The sequence below is a fragment of the Ranitomeya variabilis genome, chromosome 4 (genome assembly GCF_051348905.1).
Source record: "Ranitomeya variabilis isolate aRanVar5 chromosome 4, aRanVar5.hap1, whole genome shotgun sequence".
In the NCBI taxonomy this organism is placed as follows: domain Eukaryota; kingdom Metazoa; phylum Chordata; class Amphibia; order Anura; family Dendrobatidae; genus Ranitomeya; species Ranitomeya variabilis.
In genome coordinates this window covers 577,050,265-577,069,662 of record NC_135235.1, presented here as the reverse complement: position 1 = coordinate 577,069,662, position 19,398 = coordinate 577,050,265, and the positions used below count along the sequence as shown (strand labels likewise).

General features: G+C 43.5%; 1 protein-coding gene across 2 annotated transcripts in view; it reads left to right on the top strand.

The window, feature by feature from the left end:
* Positions 1–1,998: 1,998 nt before the first annotated feature.
* Positions 1,999–19,398, top strand: part of NKAIN4 (sodium/potassium transporting ATPase interacting 4) — a 51,951-nt gene continuing 34,551 nt past the window's right edge. The window contains exon 1 of one of the 2 annotated variants that reach the window (XM_077252916.1): positions 1,999–2,242. In XM_077252916.1, coding sequence (XP_077109031.1) covers positions 2,189–2,242 — 54 coding nt within the window. In that variant the 5' untranslated portion in view covers positions 1,999–2,188. The remainder of the gene's footprint in view (positions 2,243–19,398) is intronic. The other variant, XM_077252915.1, reaches the window with a different exon arrangement.

Here is a 19,398-nt window from a genome sequence, read left to right as displayed (position 1 = left end):
CGGCTACCGGGATGTTGCACCTCAGAAGAAGACAGCTTGAGCGGGGCTGGTCCCCTTCTGGTATCCTCTCCTTTGCTTCGACTTCCTTCACGCTCACTGCTGCCTTTCAATGTCTCTTTCTTGGAGCTGCAGCTCTGAGGGCATGCACAACTCCTTTAACCTTCCATCCTCCTCAGACTCTGGTCTGGAACTGACAGAAATCCTGTCTGGAGCTCTGCCAGGAACTGAACTAACTTTCCCTTCAGACTACCAGTTATATATATATATGGGGAGTGACCTAATCAATAGGAGCAGAAGCTCCCCCTGGTGGTCTGGAGTGTGAAATGTGTTGCATGTTTGTGATACCTGGATGCAGTTATCCTTCTTTGCCTCCAAACGTAGCATCACTCTCCCCGAGAGGAAAGCAATACCACTTGCGACGACCAGGACCCTGGGGCGCCGCACCTGTGCCATCAATTATTATTATTATTATTATTATTTATTTATATAGCACCATTAATTCCATGGTGCTGCACATGAGAAAGGGGTTACATACAGGGTTATAAATATCGTTTGCAGTAAACAAGTTCACAGTGACAGACTGGTACAGTCCCCCATTAGTCCCCTGCTCTATGGAAAGCTCTTAGGTAGCTATAGCAAAATGGGAAATTATTGGTGCCAGATTATCAGATATTCTAAACTATTGGATGGTCATGGCAAAATGTAGGAAATTTACTTATAAAGGTTTGGAAACTTCAGGAAGTTTAAAGACTATATCACCTTGTGAACCGATTTTCTCATTTCTTCCAGCTTTGGGAAATTCTGTGGCAGATTATCAGACAGGTCCGCTGATTGGCTGCAGCACTCACAGTTCGTCAGACAGATGATGGGCTGCAGCTCTCATGTGACATAATAATGTCGACACAGCACCAACATTTTTATCAATGCAGCAGTTCAGGAGAGGAGTATGTGCTTTTTTTTAACTGAGGCCACTTCAGTATTTAAGAAGGGAGTGTGCAGTAGTGGATGGACGTCCCCTTTAAAACTTTGTGGTGAACGTAACAAAATGAAGTCTACTCACTTGCTGTCATCCCTATGAATCCATCCCAGGCCGCTCCGATGGTCTGCGCCATGACATTACCGTTCATCTGTCACAGTGCCTGTGATTGGCTGCAGCAGTCATCTGACTACAATAGTGATGCCATAGCGCAGATTACCAGAATTCTGGCATAAAAATGACACAACATTTTTTCACAGCTCGTAGTAAAATTTGGTGACTTTTTATGACTAGCTCCGCATTCTTTAACAATGGGTGGAGCTTTCTCAGGGGGTGTGGCCAAGTGCACCCAACAAATTCATAATTTATGCCACAAAAGTGGTGTAAATTACGATGGGTACATGTTTAGCTGAAAGAGGCTCTCAATTTATTAAGAACCTCTGAACTCGCCATGAATTTGCTGCAGGTTTTTCCAGCACACCCGTCATCAACACTGGCGCGTAAAACCTAAACGGGGGCCTAAATGTTTCTCTGATGATGCGCTGTTTTCTTTGGGGATCACAATATAGTGTGGTGACTATATGGCAGCGTTAAGTGCTTGCTATATGGTAGCATCACTTGTATATTGTGAAGAGCTCTTGATTAGACAACGGGCGGTATTATTTTTATTTCTGCAGGATTTGCATAATAAAAATGGATATTTTATTTAATTGTTACATATATTCTGCCGGTAATAGGAGTATAATAACGAAGAGCTTTCTAATCCCACATTTTTCCTGTAGTAATAATATAATACCACATAATGATATACGTCATGTACCGAAATGGACCCCACCAGTGTCTATGAAGTCTTTGTCTGCGACTATTGGCAGCGGACACTATAACACACATTCATTATCGATTCTAGGGCTCCGACCATTGTCAGGCTCTTTTGTCTGGGATTAGTTCAGCGTGGCTCCTTTAAGGAGCATTGGGCCCCCTCCCTCCTCCTTGCAATTGTGAGAAAGGGAGATTAAGGGGGAGAGGCTGAGCATCAGTAGATCACATTGTGAGAAAAGCATCTGTTCCTACATATCAGTGTGGTGAAGGCTGCTACTCCCCAGTGGCTCTACCCAGACCATGGTCCCTGGCAGCAGGACCCCATAACCATAGGCGACTCGCTGAGCAAGGGGTCTGCATAAGGACTGCGTACCCCCCAACCCGGGCAAGAGGATGGGATGCTGCACGGGAAGATGCACCCTAATTCTCCTCTGCACTGTCCAGCTGGTGAGTTCCCATTCACTTTCTACCACCACTTTGCGATGACGCTACCCATCCTATTATATACTGTGGTCTGTGGACAAAGGCAACAAGGCTTCAAGGGGAATTCCACTTTCAGGGGGTTCATGGTATAGGAAGAAATATGCACCACAACACTCCTCAGGTGGTCATTATTCAGAAACACAATAAGGGTCTTTCCACATGCTGCTCAGTGAGAAAATCCCTTACTGGTGTATCCCTATCACAGAACAGAGAACCAGTAAACACTGGGAAGAAACTTCATACATAGGAGGGCAGTTTTATAGTAGTTCTACTTTTGTATTATAGTATTATAGTAGTTATATTCTTGTACATAGGAGGCAGTATTATAGTAGTTATATTCTTGTATATAAGGGCAGTATTATAGTAGTTATATTCTTCAACATAGGGGCAGTATTATAGTAGTTATATTCTTCAACATAGGGGCAGTATTATAGTAGTTCTTGTACATAGGGGCAGTATTATAGTAGTTATAGTCTTGTACATAGGGGCAGTATTATAGTAGTTATATTCTGGTACATAGGAGGCAGTGTTATAGTAGTTACATTCTTGTACATAGGGGCAGTATTATAGTAGTTATATTCTTGTACATAGGGGCAGTATTATAGTAGTTATATTCTGGTACATAGGGACAGTGTTATAGTATTTATATTCTTGTACATAGGGGGCAGTATTATAGTAGTTATATTCTTGTACATAGGAGGCAGTATTATAGTAGTTATATTCTTGTACATAGGAGGCAGTATTACAGTAGTTATATTCTTGTATATAAGGGCAGTATTATAGTAGTTATATTCTTCAACATAGGGGCAGTATTATAGTAGTTATATTCTTCAACATAGGGGCAGTATTATAGTAGTTCTTGTACATAGGGGCAGTATTATAGTAGTTATAGTCTTGTACATAGGGGCAGTATTATAGTAGTTATATTCTGGTACATAGGGGCAGTATTATAGTAGTTATATTCTGGTACATAGGAGGCAGTGTTATAGTAGTTACATTCTTGTACATAGGGGCAGTATTATAGTAGTTATATTCTTGTACATAGGGGCAGTATTATAGTAGTTATATTCTGGTACATAGGGACAGTGTTATAGTATTTATATTCTTGTACATAGGGGGCAGTATTATAGTAGTTATATTCTTGTACATAGGAGGCAGTATTATAGTAGTTATATTGTTGTACATAGGAGCAGTATTATAGTAGTTATATTGTTGTACATAGGAGCAGTATTATAGTAGTTATATTCTTGTACATAGAAGGGCAGTATTATAGTAGTTATATTCTTGTACATAGGGGGCAGTATTATAGTAGTTTTATTCTTGTACATAGGGGCAGTATTATAGTAGTTATATTCTTGTACATAGGGGGCAGTATTATAGTAGTTATATTCTTGTACATAAGAGGCAGTATTATAGTAGTTATATTCTTGTACATAGGAGGCAGTATTATAGTAGTTATATTGTTGTACATAGGAGCAGTATTATAGTAGTTATATTGTTGTACATAGGAGCAGTATTATAGTAGTTATATTCTTGTACATAGAAGGGCAGTATTATAGTAGTTATATTCTTGTACATAGGGGGCAGTATTATAGTAGTTTTATTCTTGTACATAGGGGCAGTATTATAGTAGTTATATTCTTGTACATAGGGGGCAGTATTATAGTAGTTATATTCTTGTACATAGGGGGCAGTATTATAGTAGTTATATTCTTGTACATAGGAGCAGTATTATAGTAGTTATATTATTGTACATAGGAGCAGTATTATAGTAGTTATATTATTGTACATAGGAGGCAGTATTATAGTAGTTATATTCTTGTACATAGGAGCAGTATTATAGTAGTTATATTGTTGTACATAGGAGCAGTATTATAGTAGTTATATTCTTGTACATAGAAGGGCAGTATTATAGTAGTTATATTCTTGTACATAGGGGGCAGTATTATAGTAGTTATATTCTTGTACATAGGGGGCAGTATTATAGTAGTTATATTCTTGTACATAGGAGCAGTATTATAGTAGTTCTATCCTTGTATATAGGGGGCAGTATTATAGTAGTTATATTCTTGTACATAGGGGCAGTATTATAGTAGTTATATTCTTGTACATAGGGGGCAGTATTATAGTAGTTATATTCTTGTACATAGGGGGCAGTATTATAGTAGTTATATTCTTGTACATAGGAGCAGTATTATAGTAGTTCTATTCTTGTATATAGGGGGCAGTATTATAGTAGTTATATTCTTGTATATAGGGGCAGTATTATAGTAGTTATATTCTTGTACATAGGGGTCAGTATTATAGTAGTTATGTTCCTATACATGGGAACAGTATTATAGCAGTTATATTCTTGTACATAGGGGCAGTATTCTAGTAATTATATTCTTGTAATATTCTTCTACATGTATTACTCCATATAGGAGGCAGTATTATAGTAGTTATATTCTTGTACATTAGAGCAGTATTATAGTAGTTATATTCTTGTACATAGGAGGCAGTATTATAGTAGTTATATTGTTGTACATAGGAGCAGTATTATAGTAGTTATATTGTTGTACATAGGAGCAGTATTATAGTAATTATATTCTTGTACATAGAAGGGCAGTATTATAGTAGTTATATTCTTGTACATAGGGGGCAGTATTATAGTAGTTTTATTCTTGTACATAGGGGCAGTATTATAGTAGTTATATTCTTGTACATAGGAGGCAGTATTATAGTAGTTATATTCTTGTACATAGGGGCAGTATTATAGTAGTTATATTCTTGTACATAGGAGCAGTATTATAGTAGTTATATTCTTGTATATAGGGGGCAGTATTATAGTAGTTATATTCTTGTACATAGGGGCAGTATTATAGTAGTTATATTCTTGTACATAGGGGTCAGTATTATAGTAGTTATGTTCCTATACATGGGAACAGTATTATAGCAGTTATATTCTTGTACATAGGGGCAGTATTCTAGTAATTATATTCTTGTAATATTCTTCTACATGTATTACTCCATATAGGAGGCAGTATTATAGTAGTTATATTCTTGTACATTAGAGCAGTATTATAGTAGTTATATTCTTGTACATAGGAGGCAGTATTATAGTAGTTATATTGTTGTACATAGGAGCAGTATTATAGTAGTTATATTGTTGTACATAGGAGCAGTATTATAGTAATTATATTCTTGTACATAGAAGGGCAGTATTATAGTAGTTATATTCTTGTACATAGGGGGCAGTATTATAGTAGTTTTATTCTTGTACATAGGGGCAGTATTATAGTAGTTATATTCTTGTACATAGGAGGCAGTATTATAGTAGTTATATTCTTGTACATAGGGGCAGTATTATAGTAGTTATATTCTTGTACATAGGAGCAGTATTATAGTAGTTATATTCTTGTATATAGGGGGCAGTATTATAGTAGTTATATTCTTGTACATAGGGGCAGTATTATAGTAGTTATATTCTTGTACATAGGGGTCAGTATTATAGTAGTTATGTTCCTATACATGGGAACAGTATTATAGCAGTTATATTCTTGTACATAGGGGCAGTATTCTAGTAATTATATTCTTGTAATATTCTTCTACATGTATTACTCCATATAGGAGGCAGTGTTATAGTAGTTATATTCTTGTACATTAGAGCAGTATTATAGTAGTTATATTCTTGTACATAGGGGCAGTTTTCTAGCAATACTATTCTTGTACATGGGACAATATTATAGTAGTTATATTTGTAGAATCATAGAATGGTAGAGTTGGAAGGGACCTCAGAGTCATCATGTCCAACCCCCTGCTCAATGCAGGATTCACTAAACCATCTCAGACAGATGTCTGTCCAGCCTCCATTTGAAGACTTCCATTGAAGGAGAACTCACCACCTCTCGTAGTCTTAAATATAGAGATCATATTATGCTGTAGTCGTTTTATTCATATAGAAAGGGGGCAGTAGTATAGCAGTAATATTCTTTTATATAGAGTAGTTAGCAAAGAATTCAGTGTGACCCATGGAGGAGGTGTATTTACCATTGAAGGATCCTCAGGGCCCCTGGGTGTTGCACCTGCCTATCAGGGTGCTGGAGATGTCAGATTGATGCTCCTGGAATTTCCTGGTCTCAGTAGTAAGTGTATGAAGGGATATCTCACTTTTACTGGTTGTCACTTTGTGTGTATCCAGACTGTTAGTCCTCTCGCCCCTCCCCCGTTATGATTACATTTATTTATGAGCTTGGACTAGTCCCTCGGCCACTGATCTGCCTTGACTTGCAGTGATTTATCGCTGACTTTGGGAATTTTATGTCCTAAGGGACGAGTGTGCTCTCTCAAAATGTAAAACCTGCTATGTCCGAAAGGTGAAGATAAGATAAAAATGTTGTAGAGTTCTGCTGCAGCTGTAATGTTGGAAGCTGCATGGATGTGTGGTGTTGGGGACACTTGGCAGAGAGGACAAGCCAGTGCCAGGGGGCATTCTCCTGCCCATAGACTGTGCATAGTTATAATAACAGTGTAGCGAACTATCAGGACAGTAAGGATTTGTGCTGATGATGTAGATAGATGTGGAACAGGCCCCAGGCTGTGACAAGCATTAGGTCTGTGCTGGTTTTCAGCTTCTGCTTATTAACAGGAAGGTTCCCATTGACTGACAGCAAGCAGAGATCTTGAAATTGGCGCACACTTGAATGGCGGAGTAGATAAAGTTGACTGGTCCCACATCACTTACTGGGATGGTGGTTATGTGTGTGGACAGGGCTGTGGGATCTATGTGGCAGATGATGGAGGACCTCCAGTGTAGTGTACAGACTCCTATTGTGTAAAGTCAGGGTGGTCTAGGTGGTGGGGGGCTGGGCGGGAGCCTCCAGAGAGGCTGGTTTCCTAGCACTGTGTACAGGAACGTCAGGCTTGTGCAGCATTCACAGCCTTTACCAACACAAAAATCCGGGTTGGTTTTAACCTTTTAATCTGTGTGAGGTCTCCATGTCACAGAACATAAGGACCTCACCATGTGACATATATAAGATGGCGCCATTTATTTATGCAGCATATGGGCCCTCCGGGTACCAGTGTCCAGGTACATCTTCAACATTTACAGTGGGAATTAATTTTAATCAGATTTTTTCTGGAATTGCCCTTTAAATATTCTAGAACTGAGTGACTACTTCCATGTACAAGGAGGGACATGTATCAGAAGAGGATGGGGGTCACGTCAGGTCGCGCCCATAAGTTCAGACCACTCTCACACTGCGCTTGCAAATCCCCCCAAAACATGGCATCTTTTGATTGCTGTCAGTATATTTTCTAGTGCCAATGATTGAGGTTGCCATGGTGATGCTGCGGTACGTTACCCAACCCCCACCCAATATCGCGCCCTCAATCATCGCCCCTTGTTACTATAACCAGCCTTTGTGCAACGGTCTAACAACACCTTGTGCTCGGTTCTGATCTCTGTAATTGTATCACAGAGGATAGGCTTAGATACAGGAGCTCAGCGGACTGTATCACACAGGACAGGATTAGATACAGGAGCTCAGCGACTGTATCACACAAGACAGGATTGAATACGGGAGCTCAGCAGACAATCACATAGGATAGGATTAGATACAGGAGCTCAGCGGACTGTATCACACAAGACAGGAATAGATATGGGAGCTCAGCAGACTGTATCACATAGGATAGGCTTAGCTACAGGAGCTCAGCGGACTGTATCACAGAGGACAGGATTAGATACAGGAGCTCAGCAGACTATCACATAGGATAGGCTTTGATACAGGAGCTCAGCAGACAATCACATAGGATAGGATTAGATACAGGAGCTCAGCGGACTGTATCACACAAGACAGGAATAGATATGGGAGCTCAGCAGACTGTATCACATAGGATAGGCTTAGCTACAGGAGCTCAGCGGACTGTATCACACAGGACAGGATTAGATACAGGAGCTCAGCAGACTATCACATAGGATAGGCTTTGATACAGGAGCTCAGCAGACAGTATCACACAAGACAGGATTAGATACGGGAGCTCAGCAGACAATCACATAGGATAGGATTAGATACAGGAGCTCAGTGGACTGTATCACACAGGAAAGGCTTAGATACAGGAGCTCAGCAAACTGTATCACAGAAGATAGGCTTAGATACGGGAGCTCAGCAGCCTATGACACAAGATAGGCTTAGATACTGGAGCTTAGTAAACTGTATCACACAGGATAGTCTTAGATACCGGAGCTCAGTGGATTGTATCACATACAAAAGGCTTAGATACAGGAGCTCAGCAGACTGTATTACATAGGATAGGCTTAGATACAAGAGCTCAGCAGACTATCACATAAGATAGGCTGGAGATACTGGAGATCAGTGGACTGAATCACATAGGATAGGCTTAGGTACAGTGGACTGTACCTGCACTTAGTATTACACATGAGAGACTTAGATACATATACGCAGACTGTATCACACTGGATAGGATTAGATACAGGAGCTCAGCCGACTGTTTCAAACAGGATAGACTTAGATACCGGAGCTCAGCAGACTGTATCACACAGAATAGGCTTAGATACAGAAGCTCTGCGGACTGTATCACACTAGATAGGATGAGATACAGGAGCTCAGCGGACTGTTTCAAACAGGATAGACTTAGATACTGGAGCTCAGCAGACTGTATCACACAGGATAGGCTTAGATGTAGAAGCTCAGCGGACTGTATCACACAGGACAGGATTAGATACAGGAGCTCTGTGGACTGTATCACACAGGATAGGATTAGATACAGAAGCTCAGCAGACTGTATCACACAGGAAAGGCTTAGATACAGGAGCTCAGCAGAATGTATCACACAGGATAGGCTTAGATATGGAAGCTCAGCAGCCTATGACACAAGATAGGTTTAGATACAGGAGCTTAGTAAACTGCATCACACAGGATAGGCTTAGAAACCGGAGCTCAGTGGATTGTATCGCATAGAAAAGGCTTAGATACAGGAGCTCAGCGGACTGTATTACATAGGATAGGCTTAGATACAAGAGCTCAGCAGACTATCACATAAGATAGGCTGGAGATACTGGAGATCAGTGGACTGAATCACATAGGATAGGCTTAGGTACAGTGGACTGTACCTGCACTTAGTATTACACATGAGAGACTTAGATACACAGGCTCAGCAGACAGTACCACACAAGAATAGATTACATACACTGACTTAGATGTTATAATTGGATCGGCTTAGATACATTAGACAAGCAAATAGTATAATAAAGAATAGGATTATATACATGCCAGTATACTGTATCACACAAATTTAGATACATAGGCTCAGCAGGCAGTATCACAAATAGAGGCTTAGACCTGCTGGATCAGCAGATAGTACCACAAAGAGAAGCTTAGATACACTGGCTCTGCAGGCAGTATCACAAAGAGGCTTAGATACACAGGTTCAGCAGACAGTACCACACTGGAGAGGCTGAGATACACTGATGCAGTACCCACGCACTGAATAACCCTTTAGGTCCCGCTCACAATGGGGTTGTCTTTGTGTGATATGTCTTTCGTTACTCTACAGCTATGAGTCCCACGTGCTCCCTCTTATGGCCACAGCAGCAGATGGGCTTATTACACGGCCCGTCACTCATCTCATTCCATCCTGACAAATTAGGATCATTTCCAGGTACATCACAGACAATGGCTCCGCAAGTCAGAGCATAGTCCTAGCAGAGCAACCTGCAGGCCCGATCAGCAGTCAGTAGACATCGCCTGCCATGAGAAGGGGGCTGACACCTGGCACCCCGTCTATGTCTCATTCTCCACCAGCCAGCAGGGCACAGATGCTGTAATATTCCCATATGTTATCATTAATCTGGGGTCTCACACAGAATAAGCCTGCAAACATCTCTTCACTGCCCCATATATTATTAGGGGGTCACTGCTTTATGTGACATACAAAGAACCCTCCCCATCGCCCAGAGGCGTAGCTAGGGTTTTGGTTCAGGGGGGCCAAACTTCTGAGTGGGCCCCTAATCAGGTAACCTTGATTACAGCTGGGTGATGCACCCTAATAATGGAGGAGAACCTCAGCAGATGACCGCACTGTTACTGAAGATAATCTCTATATAAAGACCAATATGAAAATTACCGCCATATGGTCAGTGGTAAATACCAGTCCTACAGAACATGTAAGAGATGACAGCACAGTTACAGATGGTGACTTACTGCTGACGTTCTTTCTGATGGAATCATTCATTTTTCCCGTCTTTTCCATCTGGCCCAGACCGACATGACAATTTCATCCAGCCACGACTCGGCTGCAGAGAATACAACAAAGACACGTTTCACTTCTCACATTTCCCCATCACCATCTACTCCCAACCTGCACAAACTCTTCATCCTGCTGATACCCCAAATACTGAGCTGCTGCTGCCCTATGTGTCCCTATTACTGCACCTGCTGTGTGGTTCTCTGTGCCTTCTAAATTCTAAAGCAACCCTCTAGAATATAGTAATGCCGGGCGCAAGTGTCCTAGAAAACAGTGCCCATATTTTGCCCCCTAGAAAGTAATAATGCCCTGTGTGCCCCTTTGATAGTCCAGGTAACCTGAGTTCCCCTATAACAATAAGTGCCCACTTTATATGTAATAATGTCCCGAGTCTCTCCCCTGTACAGCTCCCCTATACACAGTATGATGCCCTCTTATACACAGTATAATGCCCCCTCACTGTATATTACCACCCACACAGTATACTGACCCCTTAGTAGCCCCCAAACTGTTTGATGGCTCCAACACTGTATGATGACCCCTTACCGTAATCTCCACACTGTATGATGGCCCCCTAGATAGCCTCCATATAGTATAATGCACCAGATAGTCCTCAATACAGTATAATACACTCCCCATAAGCCTCCATATAGTATAATGCACTCCCCATAGGCCTACTCTATATTGTATAATGCACCCCCATAGGCAGACTCTATAGCACAAGGCAGCACCCATAGGCAGACTCTGTAGTATAAGGCAGCCCCCCATAGGCAGACTATGTAGTATAAGGCAGCACCCCATAGGCAGACCCTCTAGTATAAGACAGCACCCCATAGACAGACCCTGTAGTATAAGACAGCACCCCATAGGCAGACTCAGTAGTATAAGGCAACACCTATAGGCAGACTCTGTAGTATAAGGCCGCCCCCATAGGAAGACTGTAGTATAAGACAGCACCCCATAGGCAGACCCTGTAGTATAAGGGAGCCCCCATAGGCAGACTCTGTAGTATAAGACAGCACCCCATAGGCAGACCCTGTAGTATAAGGCAGCCCCCTTAGGCAGACTCTGTAGTATAAGACAGCACCCCATAGGCAGCCCCTGTAGTATAAGGCAGATCCTGTACTATAAGACAGCACCCCATAGGCAGACCCTGTAGTATAAGGCAGCCCCCTTAGGCAGACTCTGTAGTATAAGTCAGCACCCCATAGGCAGACTCTGTAGTATAAGACAGCACCCCATAGACAGACCCTGTAGTATAAGGCAGCATCCATAGGCAGACTCTGTAATATAAGGCAGCACCCATAGGCAGACTCTGTAGTATAAGGCAGCCCCCATAGGCAGACTCTGTAGTATAAGACAGCACCCCATAGGCTGGCCCTGTAGTATAAGGCAGACCCTGTACTATAAGACAGCACTCCATAGGCAGATCCTGTAGTATAAGACAACACCCCAAAGGCAGATGACCCTGTAGTATATGACATCATCCTTGAGGCAGACCCTATAGTATAAGACAGCACCCCAAAGGCAGACGACCCTGTAGTATAAGACAGCACCCCTGAGGCAGACCCTATAGTATAAGACAGCACTCCAAATGCAGATGACCCTGTAGTATAAGACAGCACCTGTAGTATAAGGCAGCACCCCATAGGCAGACCCTGTAGTATAAGACAGCACCCCATAGGCAGATTCTGTAGTATAAGACAGCACCACATAGGCAGACCCTGTAGTATAAGACAGCACCCCATATACAGACCCTATAGTATAAGGCAGCCCCCATAAAAAAGCAATAAATACTCACCTCTCTTCTTCGTTCCTCCGTTGCTCTGAGCGCCCGCTCATCTCCGGACCACGGGCGCCGGGTAGTGACATCATCGCGCCCGCTGTCAGTGTCGGCGTCGGTGACGTCAGATGCTGACAGGGGGATCATGGGAGAAGGAGCGTAGCGCTTCTCTCATCAATTTGGTCAGCTGTATCGGCATGTAGCTAATACAGCTGAACCTGTGTTACAGGCGGGGGGCCCACTGCTGCATCGGGCCCCCCTGCCTGCTCAGGGGCCCCATATCGGCCAGGTGGCATTGCAGGGAGATAGATTCTCCCTGCTCTGCCGCAGAATGTAACTGTATCGGCGTGCTGAACACGCCGATACAGTTACAGTAGCGTAGCTCCGGGTGGGCCCCCTCTGAGCACGGGGCCTGGGGCAATGGCCCCCTCTGCCCCCCCTCGGTAGCTACGCTACTGCCATCGCCCCTTCCCCATAATTGGACTTTACTTTTCAATTTCTCACCACTTTAAATATCTCTGTTTGATGAGTGGTTGGAAGCAAAAAGCTGAATAGAGGTGCAACTTCTAACAGTACTATAAGGCCGTGTTCACATGTAGTGTAAACGATGCTGTTTTTCCACTGCATTTTATTTGTGCAGATAATCTGCTGCATTTAACTGTCCAAGAAAAGTGGATGTGATTTCATGGACGCTCATGGCAATTGTGCACTTTACGACGCTGTTGAACTGTGCGGTTTTTGGTGCATTTTTTTTTCGATAGTCTTCCATGGGGAGCCTGAAAAAGTACATAGAAAAAATACTTTTAAAATTCATTTAAAAAAAAAAAAAAGGTATAATCCAAGAAGATTTACTGAGTATTTTGGTGCAGACACCTGCAGAAAATGTGCAGGTAAAAAAACGCAAGAAAGAGAAACACAGCATTTAAGCATTTACGCTAAGTGTGAACACAGCCAATGGTGAGTTGCTGGTAAACTGTCAGCGTGGGGTCCCTAGTGATTAGCTCACATTCGATTAGGTTGTAGCTGAAACAATAATGGGGGCACTATACTTCATTATGGGGCACTGGGTATTTGAGGCTGAAGCTGTTATGGGGATATTGGATACTTTTGGAAGGTTGCCCCATAATGATGGCATTGTGGTTGTGAGTGTTATAGGGGCACTGTCTGGCTCTCTGGCTGGTGTATGGTTGTGGTGGATGTATCATGGTTGGTTATGCTGTGAAGGAATGCATGTTATGTAATGGGGGCATTGTGGCTAGTGTATCATGAGATATTGTAACTGGTATGTTATGAGGGCATAGTGGATGGTGTGTTATGGGTTATTGGGGCTAATGTGTCATGGGGCATTGTGGTTAATGTGTGTTATAGAGATATTGTGGCTGGTGTCATTGTGGCTAGAGTCATGGGTCACTGTGGCTGATGTGTCAGTGGACATCATGACTGGTGTGTCATAGGTCATTGTGGCTGATGTATGTAGAAAAGCCGCGGAGACACCATCACATGTTTCTCAACGCAAGCATTGAATAGCCAGGTCTTTCACCGGGAAGGAACAACCACGGGAAGGGCAGCATCCAATAAAGGAAAACCACCTACGCCAAAACATGGTATCCATCCATAGACAGCTGTTTCGGGGTATTTGTCCCTCATCAGTGTGGAGTAGGAAACTGGCTATTAGGAGCAGTGCCTAGTGAAAAGGCTATAAACATAAGGGTGAATGACCTCGGGGAGATCAAAACATCCAACACCGCGGAGTCACCATCATGTGTTTCTCAACGCAGCTGTCTGTGGATGGATATCATGTTTTGGCATAGGTGGTTTTCCGTTATTGGATGCTGCCCTTCCCGTGGTTGTTCCTTCCCGGTGAAAGACCTGGCTATTCATTTCTTGCGTTGAGAAACACGTGATGGTGTCTCCGCGGCTTTTCTACATGCATTTGCATATTTCCCATCAGGGATGGGGGCAGTGTTCTGGATCACTGCGTTGAGAAACACTTGATGGTGTCTCCGCGGTGTTGGATGTTTTGATCTCCCTGAGGTCATTCACCCTTATGTTTATATTGTGGCTGATATGTCATGGAATATTGTGGCTGGTGTCATGGGTCACTATGACCGATGTGTCAGGGGGCATTGTGGCTGGTGAGTTATGGGTCACTGTGGCTGATGTGTCAGTGGACATCATGGCTGGTGTGTCATGGAACATTGTGGTTAATGTGTGTTATAGGAGCATTGAGACTGGTGAGTTATTGGGGCATTGTAGCTGGTATGTTATGGAGTGGTATTGTAATTGGTGTGTTATGGGGGAATTGTGGGTGGTGTGTAAGGAGGGCTTTTGCAGGTTATACAGTGCCTACAAGTAGTATTCAACCCCCTGCAGATTTAGCAGGTTTAATAAGATGCAAATAAGTTAGAGCCTTCAAACTTCAAACAAGAGCAGGATTTATGAACAGATGCATAAATCTTACAAACCAAAAAGTTTTGTTGCTCAGTTAAATTTTTATAAATTTTAAACATAAAAGTGTGGGTCAATTATTATTCAACCCCTAGGTTTAATATTTTGTGGAATAACCTTTGTTTGCAATTACAGCTAATAATCGTCTTTTATAAGACCTGATCAGGCCGGCACAGGTCTCTGGAGTTATCTTGGCCCACTCCTCCATGCAGATCTTCTCCAAGTTATCTAGGTTCTTTGGGTGTCTCATGTGGACTTTAATCTTGAGCTCCTTCCACAAGTTTTCAATTGGGTTAAGGTCAGGAGACTGACTAGGCCACTGCAACACCTTGATTTTTTGCCTCTTGAACCAGGGAATGGTTTTCTTGGCTGTGTGCTTTGGGTCGTTGTCTTGTTGGAAGATGAAATGACGACCCATCTTAAGATCCTTGATGGAGGAGCGGAGGTTCTTGGCCAAAATCTCCAGGTAGGCCATGCTATCCATCTTCCCATGGATGCAGACCCGATGGCCAGGCCCCTTGGCTGAGAAACAGCCCCACAGCATGATGCTGCCACCACCATGCTTGACTGTAGGGATGGTATTCTTGGGGTCGTATGCAGTGCCATCCAGTCTCCAAACGTCACGTGTGTGGTTGGCACCAAAGATCTCGATCTTGGTCTCATCAGACCAGAGAACCTTGAACCAGTCAGTCTCAGAGTCCTCCAAGTGATCATGAGCAAACTGTAGACGAGCCTTGACATGACGCTTTGAAAGTAAAGGTACCTTACGGGCTCGTCTGGAACGGAGACCATTGCGGTGGAGTACGTTACTTATGGTATTGACTGAAACCAATGTCCCCACTGCCATGAGATCTTCCCGGAGCGCCTTCCTTGTTGTCCTTGGGTTAGCCTTGACTCTTCGGACAAGCCTGGCCTCGGCACGGGAGGAAACTTTCAAAGGCTGTCCAGGCCGTGGAAGGCTAACAGTAGTTCCATAAGCCTTCCACTTCCCGATGATGCTCCCAACAGTGGAGACAGGTAGGCCCAACTCCTTGGAAAGGGTTTTGTACCCCTTGCCAGCCTTGTGACCCTCCACGATCTTGTCTCTGATGGCCTTGGAATGCTCCTTTGTCTTTCCCATGTTGACCATGTTTGAGTGCTGTTCACAAGTTTGGGGAAGGTCTTAAATAGTCAGAAAAGGCTGTAAAAAGAGATAATTAATCCAAACATGTGAAGCTCATTGTTCTTTGTGCCTGAACTACTTCTTAATACTTTAGGGGAACCAAACAGAATTCTGGTGGGTTGAGGGGTTGAATAATAAATGACCCTCTGAAAAAACTTTTCACAATTTAAAAAAAAAATAAACAAAGAAATAACATTCTTTTTTGCTGCAGTGCATTTCACACTTCCAGGCTGATCTACAGTCCAAATGTCACAATGCCAAGTTAATTCCAAATGTGTAAACCTGCTAAATCTGCAGGGGGTTGAATACTACTTGTAGGCACTGTATATTTGTGCTGTAGCTGGTGATATATGGGGCATTATGGATGTTGTGTTATGGGGGCACTGTGGCTGTCTTTTCAGGGGGCATAGCGAACGTTGTGTTAAAGGGCACTGCAGCTGTTGGGCTATGTTCATACTAGCAGAATATGTAATGGGGTATGGTGGCTTGCCTTTTATAGGAGAACTGACTGGCTCTGTTATAGAGTCACTGTGGATGCTGTATTATGGGGCACTATCAGGTTATGTATTGGGGATGGTGAATGTTGTGTTATGGGGGCACTGGCAGGTTATGTATTGGGGAGGGTGAATGTTGTGTTATGGGGCCACGAGCAGGTAATGTATTGGGGAGGTTGGATGTTGTGTTATGGGGGCACTAGCAGGTTATGTATTGGGGATGGTGAATGTTGTGTTATGGGAGCACTAGCAGGTTATGTATTGGGGAGGGTGGATGTTGTGTTATGGGGGCACTAGCAGGTTATGTATTGGGGATGGTGAATGTTGTGTTTTGGGAGTACTAGCAGGTTATGTATTGGGGAGGGTGGATGTTGTGTTATGGGGGCACTAGCAGGTTATGTATTGGGGCAGTGTGGATGTTGTGTTATGGGCCACTGGCAGGTTATGTATTGGGGAGGATGAATGTTGTGTTATGGGAGCACTAGCAGGTTATGTATTGGGAGGGTGGATGTTGTGTTATGGGGCACTAGCAGATTATGTATTGGGGAGGGTGGATGTTGTGTTATGGGGGCACTAGCAGGTTATGTATTGGGGAGGGTGGATGTTGTGTTATGGGGGCACTAGCAGGTTATGTATTGGGGAGGGTGGATGTTGTGTTATGGGGGCACTAGCAGGTTATGTATTGGGGATGGTGAATGTTGTGTTTTGGGAGCACTAGCAGGTTATGTATTGGGGAGGGTGGATGTTGTGTTATGGGGGCACTAGCAGGTTATGTATTGGGGCAGTGTGGATGTTGTGTTATGGGCCACTGGCAGGTTATGTATTGGGGAGGATGAATGTTGTGTTATGGGAGCACTAGCAGGTTATGTATTGGGGAGGGTGGATGTTGTGTTATGGGGCACTAGCAGATTATGTATTGGGGAGGGTGGATGTTGTGTTATGGGGGCACTAGCAGGTTATGTATTGGGGAGGGTGGATGTTGTGTTATGGGGGCACTAGCAGGTTATGTATTGGGGAGGGTGGATGTTGTGTTATGGGGGCACTAGCAGGTTATGTATTGGGGCAGTGTGGATGTTGTGTTATGGGCCACTGGAAGGTTATATATTGGGGAGGGTGGATGTTGTGTTATGGGGCACTAGCAGATTATGTATTGGGGAGGGTGGATGTTGTGTTATGGGGGCACTAGCAGGTTACATATTGGGGCAGTGTGGATGTTGTGTTATTGGGGCACTAGCAGGTTATGTATTGGGGCACTGTGGCTGATGTGTTTTGGGAACACTGGCGAGCTCTGTTATATGGGCACTGCGTGCTATGAGGACATTGGAAGTTATGCAGTGGGGCTCTGTGGTTGATTCCATCCTGGGGTATGGTGGCAGGCTCTGTTATAAGGACACTGGCAGGTTATGTTATGAGGCACTATGCTTGTGACATAAGGGCACTGATGATGGTTATGGTATTGAGCACTGTAATGCAGCCGTGATGTAAATATTACATAGCTCCATGTTGGGTACTGGAATGTGGGATAAAGACAAGCTCTGATCAACAGAAGTGCGCTCATGAGTTTTCATTTTCCATTGGGATACTAATGTTCTTGCTTGACAATGCTAAGCTGTAGGTAATAGGATTTGTCCAGCTCTCTGCCTGGGCACAGCACAGGGAACCTGGAGAGGAGGGTCTGGCACAGGTATCTGGCACACTACCAGGAGATCCCCATGTAAACTGATTAATGAGATCTCTGATGTTGATCCCTTGTATCGCAAGTCATTACCACCTGCTCATCCCTCCATCCTGAAATCCACCCTGGCATTAAAATAACTGCGGGCACAATCACCAGGGGGGCAGAGCGGTGTCTGACTGCAGAACTTGGGCGTCACGACTAGAGCATAAGGTAGATAGTACACAGCAGTGTCTGGAGAAGCATTTATTTCCCATTTGCAATGTCAGGCCAAATGGAGCTTAAGTAGAAGGGTCTCCGAGAAGGGCCTCCCTGTATTAGGTAAGCTCGGGGTCTTGTAGAAACCTTGGCCTTTATGACAACACTGCAGGTCGTGTACTGCTGCTAGTGAGAGTTGTCATAGGGATCATCACATATTAACCACAACCATTAGCTATGATTTTAAGCCATAAACTGTGCCCTAGAAAAATGCCAACTGGTGAGAGTACGAGACCAGGTCAAGAGTGTTGTTATCTGGTAGGGGTAGTAGACTGGCACTACCACATGTAGTCTGGACATTTAAGAGCATTTTACCAACCTTAAAAGTTGTGAATTTCTGGGGAAATATGTTCATTGGTATTTTGAAGTGGACCTGTCACCAGGTTAAAGAGTGGGCATCTTTTACTATATTATGTCCGCGGTTCCTGAATATTTAATGTTTTCTTGCACAGAGCAATTAGGGTATGTGCACACGGTGCGGATTTTGCTGCGGATTCGCAGCAGTTTTCCATGCGTTGTACAGTACCATGTAAACCTATGGAAAACAAAATCCGCAGTCCACATGCTGCGGAAAAAAACACGCGGAAACGCTGTGGTTTATTTTCCGCAGCATGTCAATTCTTTGTGCGGATTCCGCAGCGGTTTACACCTGCTCCATAATAGGAATCCGCAGATGTAAAACCGCAGGTGGAATCCGTACAAATCCGCAGGTAATCTGCACTGCGGTTTACCTGCGGATTTACAAAAACAGGTGCGGAAAAATCCGCAGACGTCCCACCTAAGTGTGCACATACCCTCACAGTCACCACTTTCACTTAATTTGGCAGCACATCTGCGCAGAGCGAGCTGTCAATCAAAGTACCAGGGCGTGCTTACAGTATAGTGTGAGCGGTGACGATAGCCCACCATGGCTGAAATAATAGTTAATTTTCTCCCGATAGTCACAGTTTCAATAAAGGGGCGGTGCAGCATCGTAATTCTACTGGGAGAGTCCCCCCAAATAAGCTTTTGCAGGGCTGTATACAGTCCTCCGTGAGGACACATCAGCAGCGA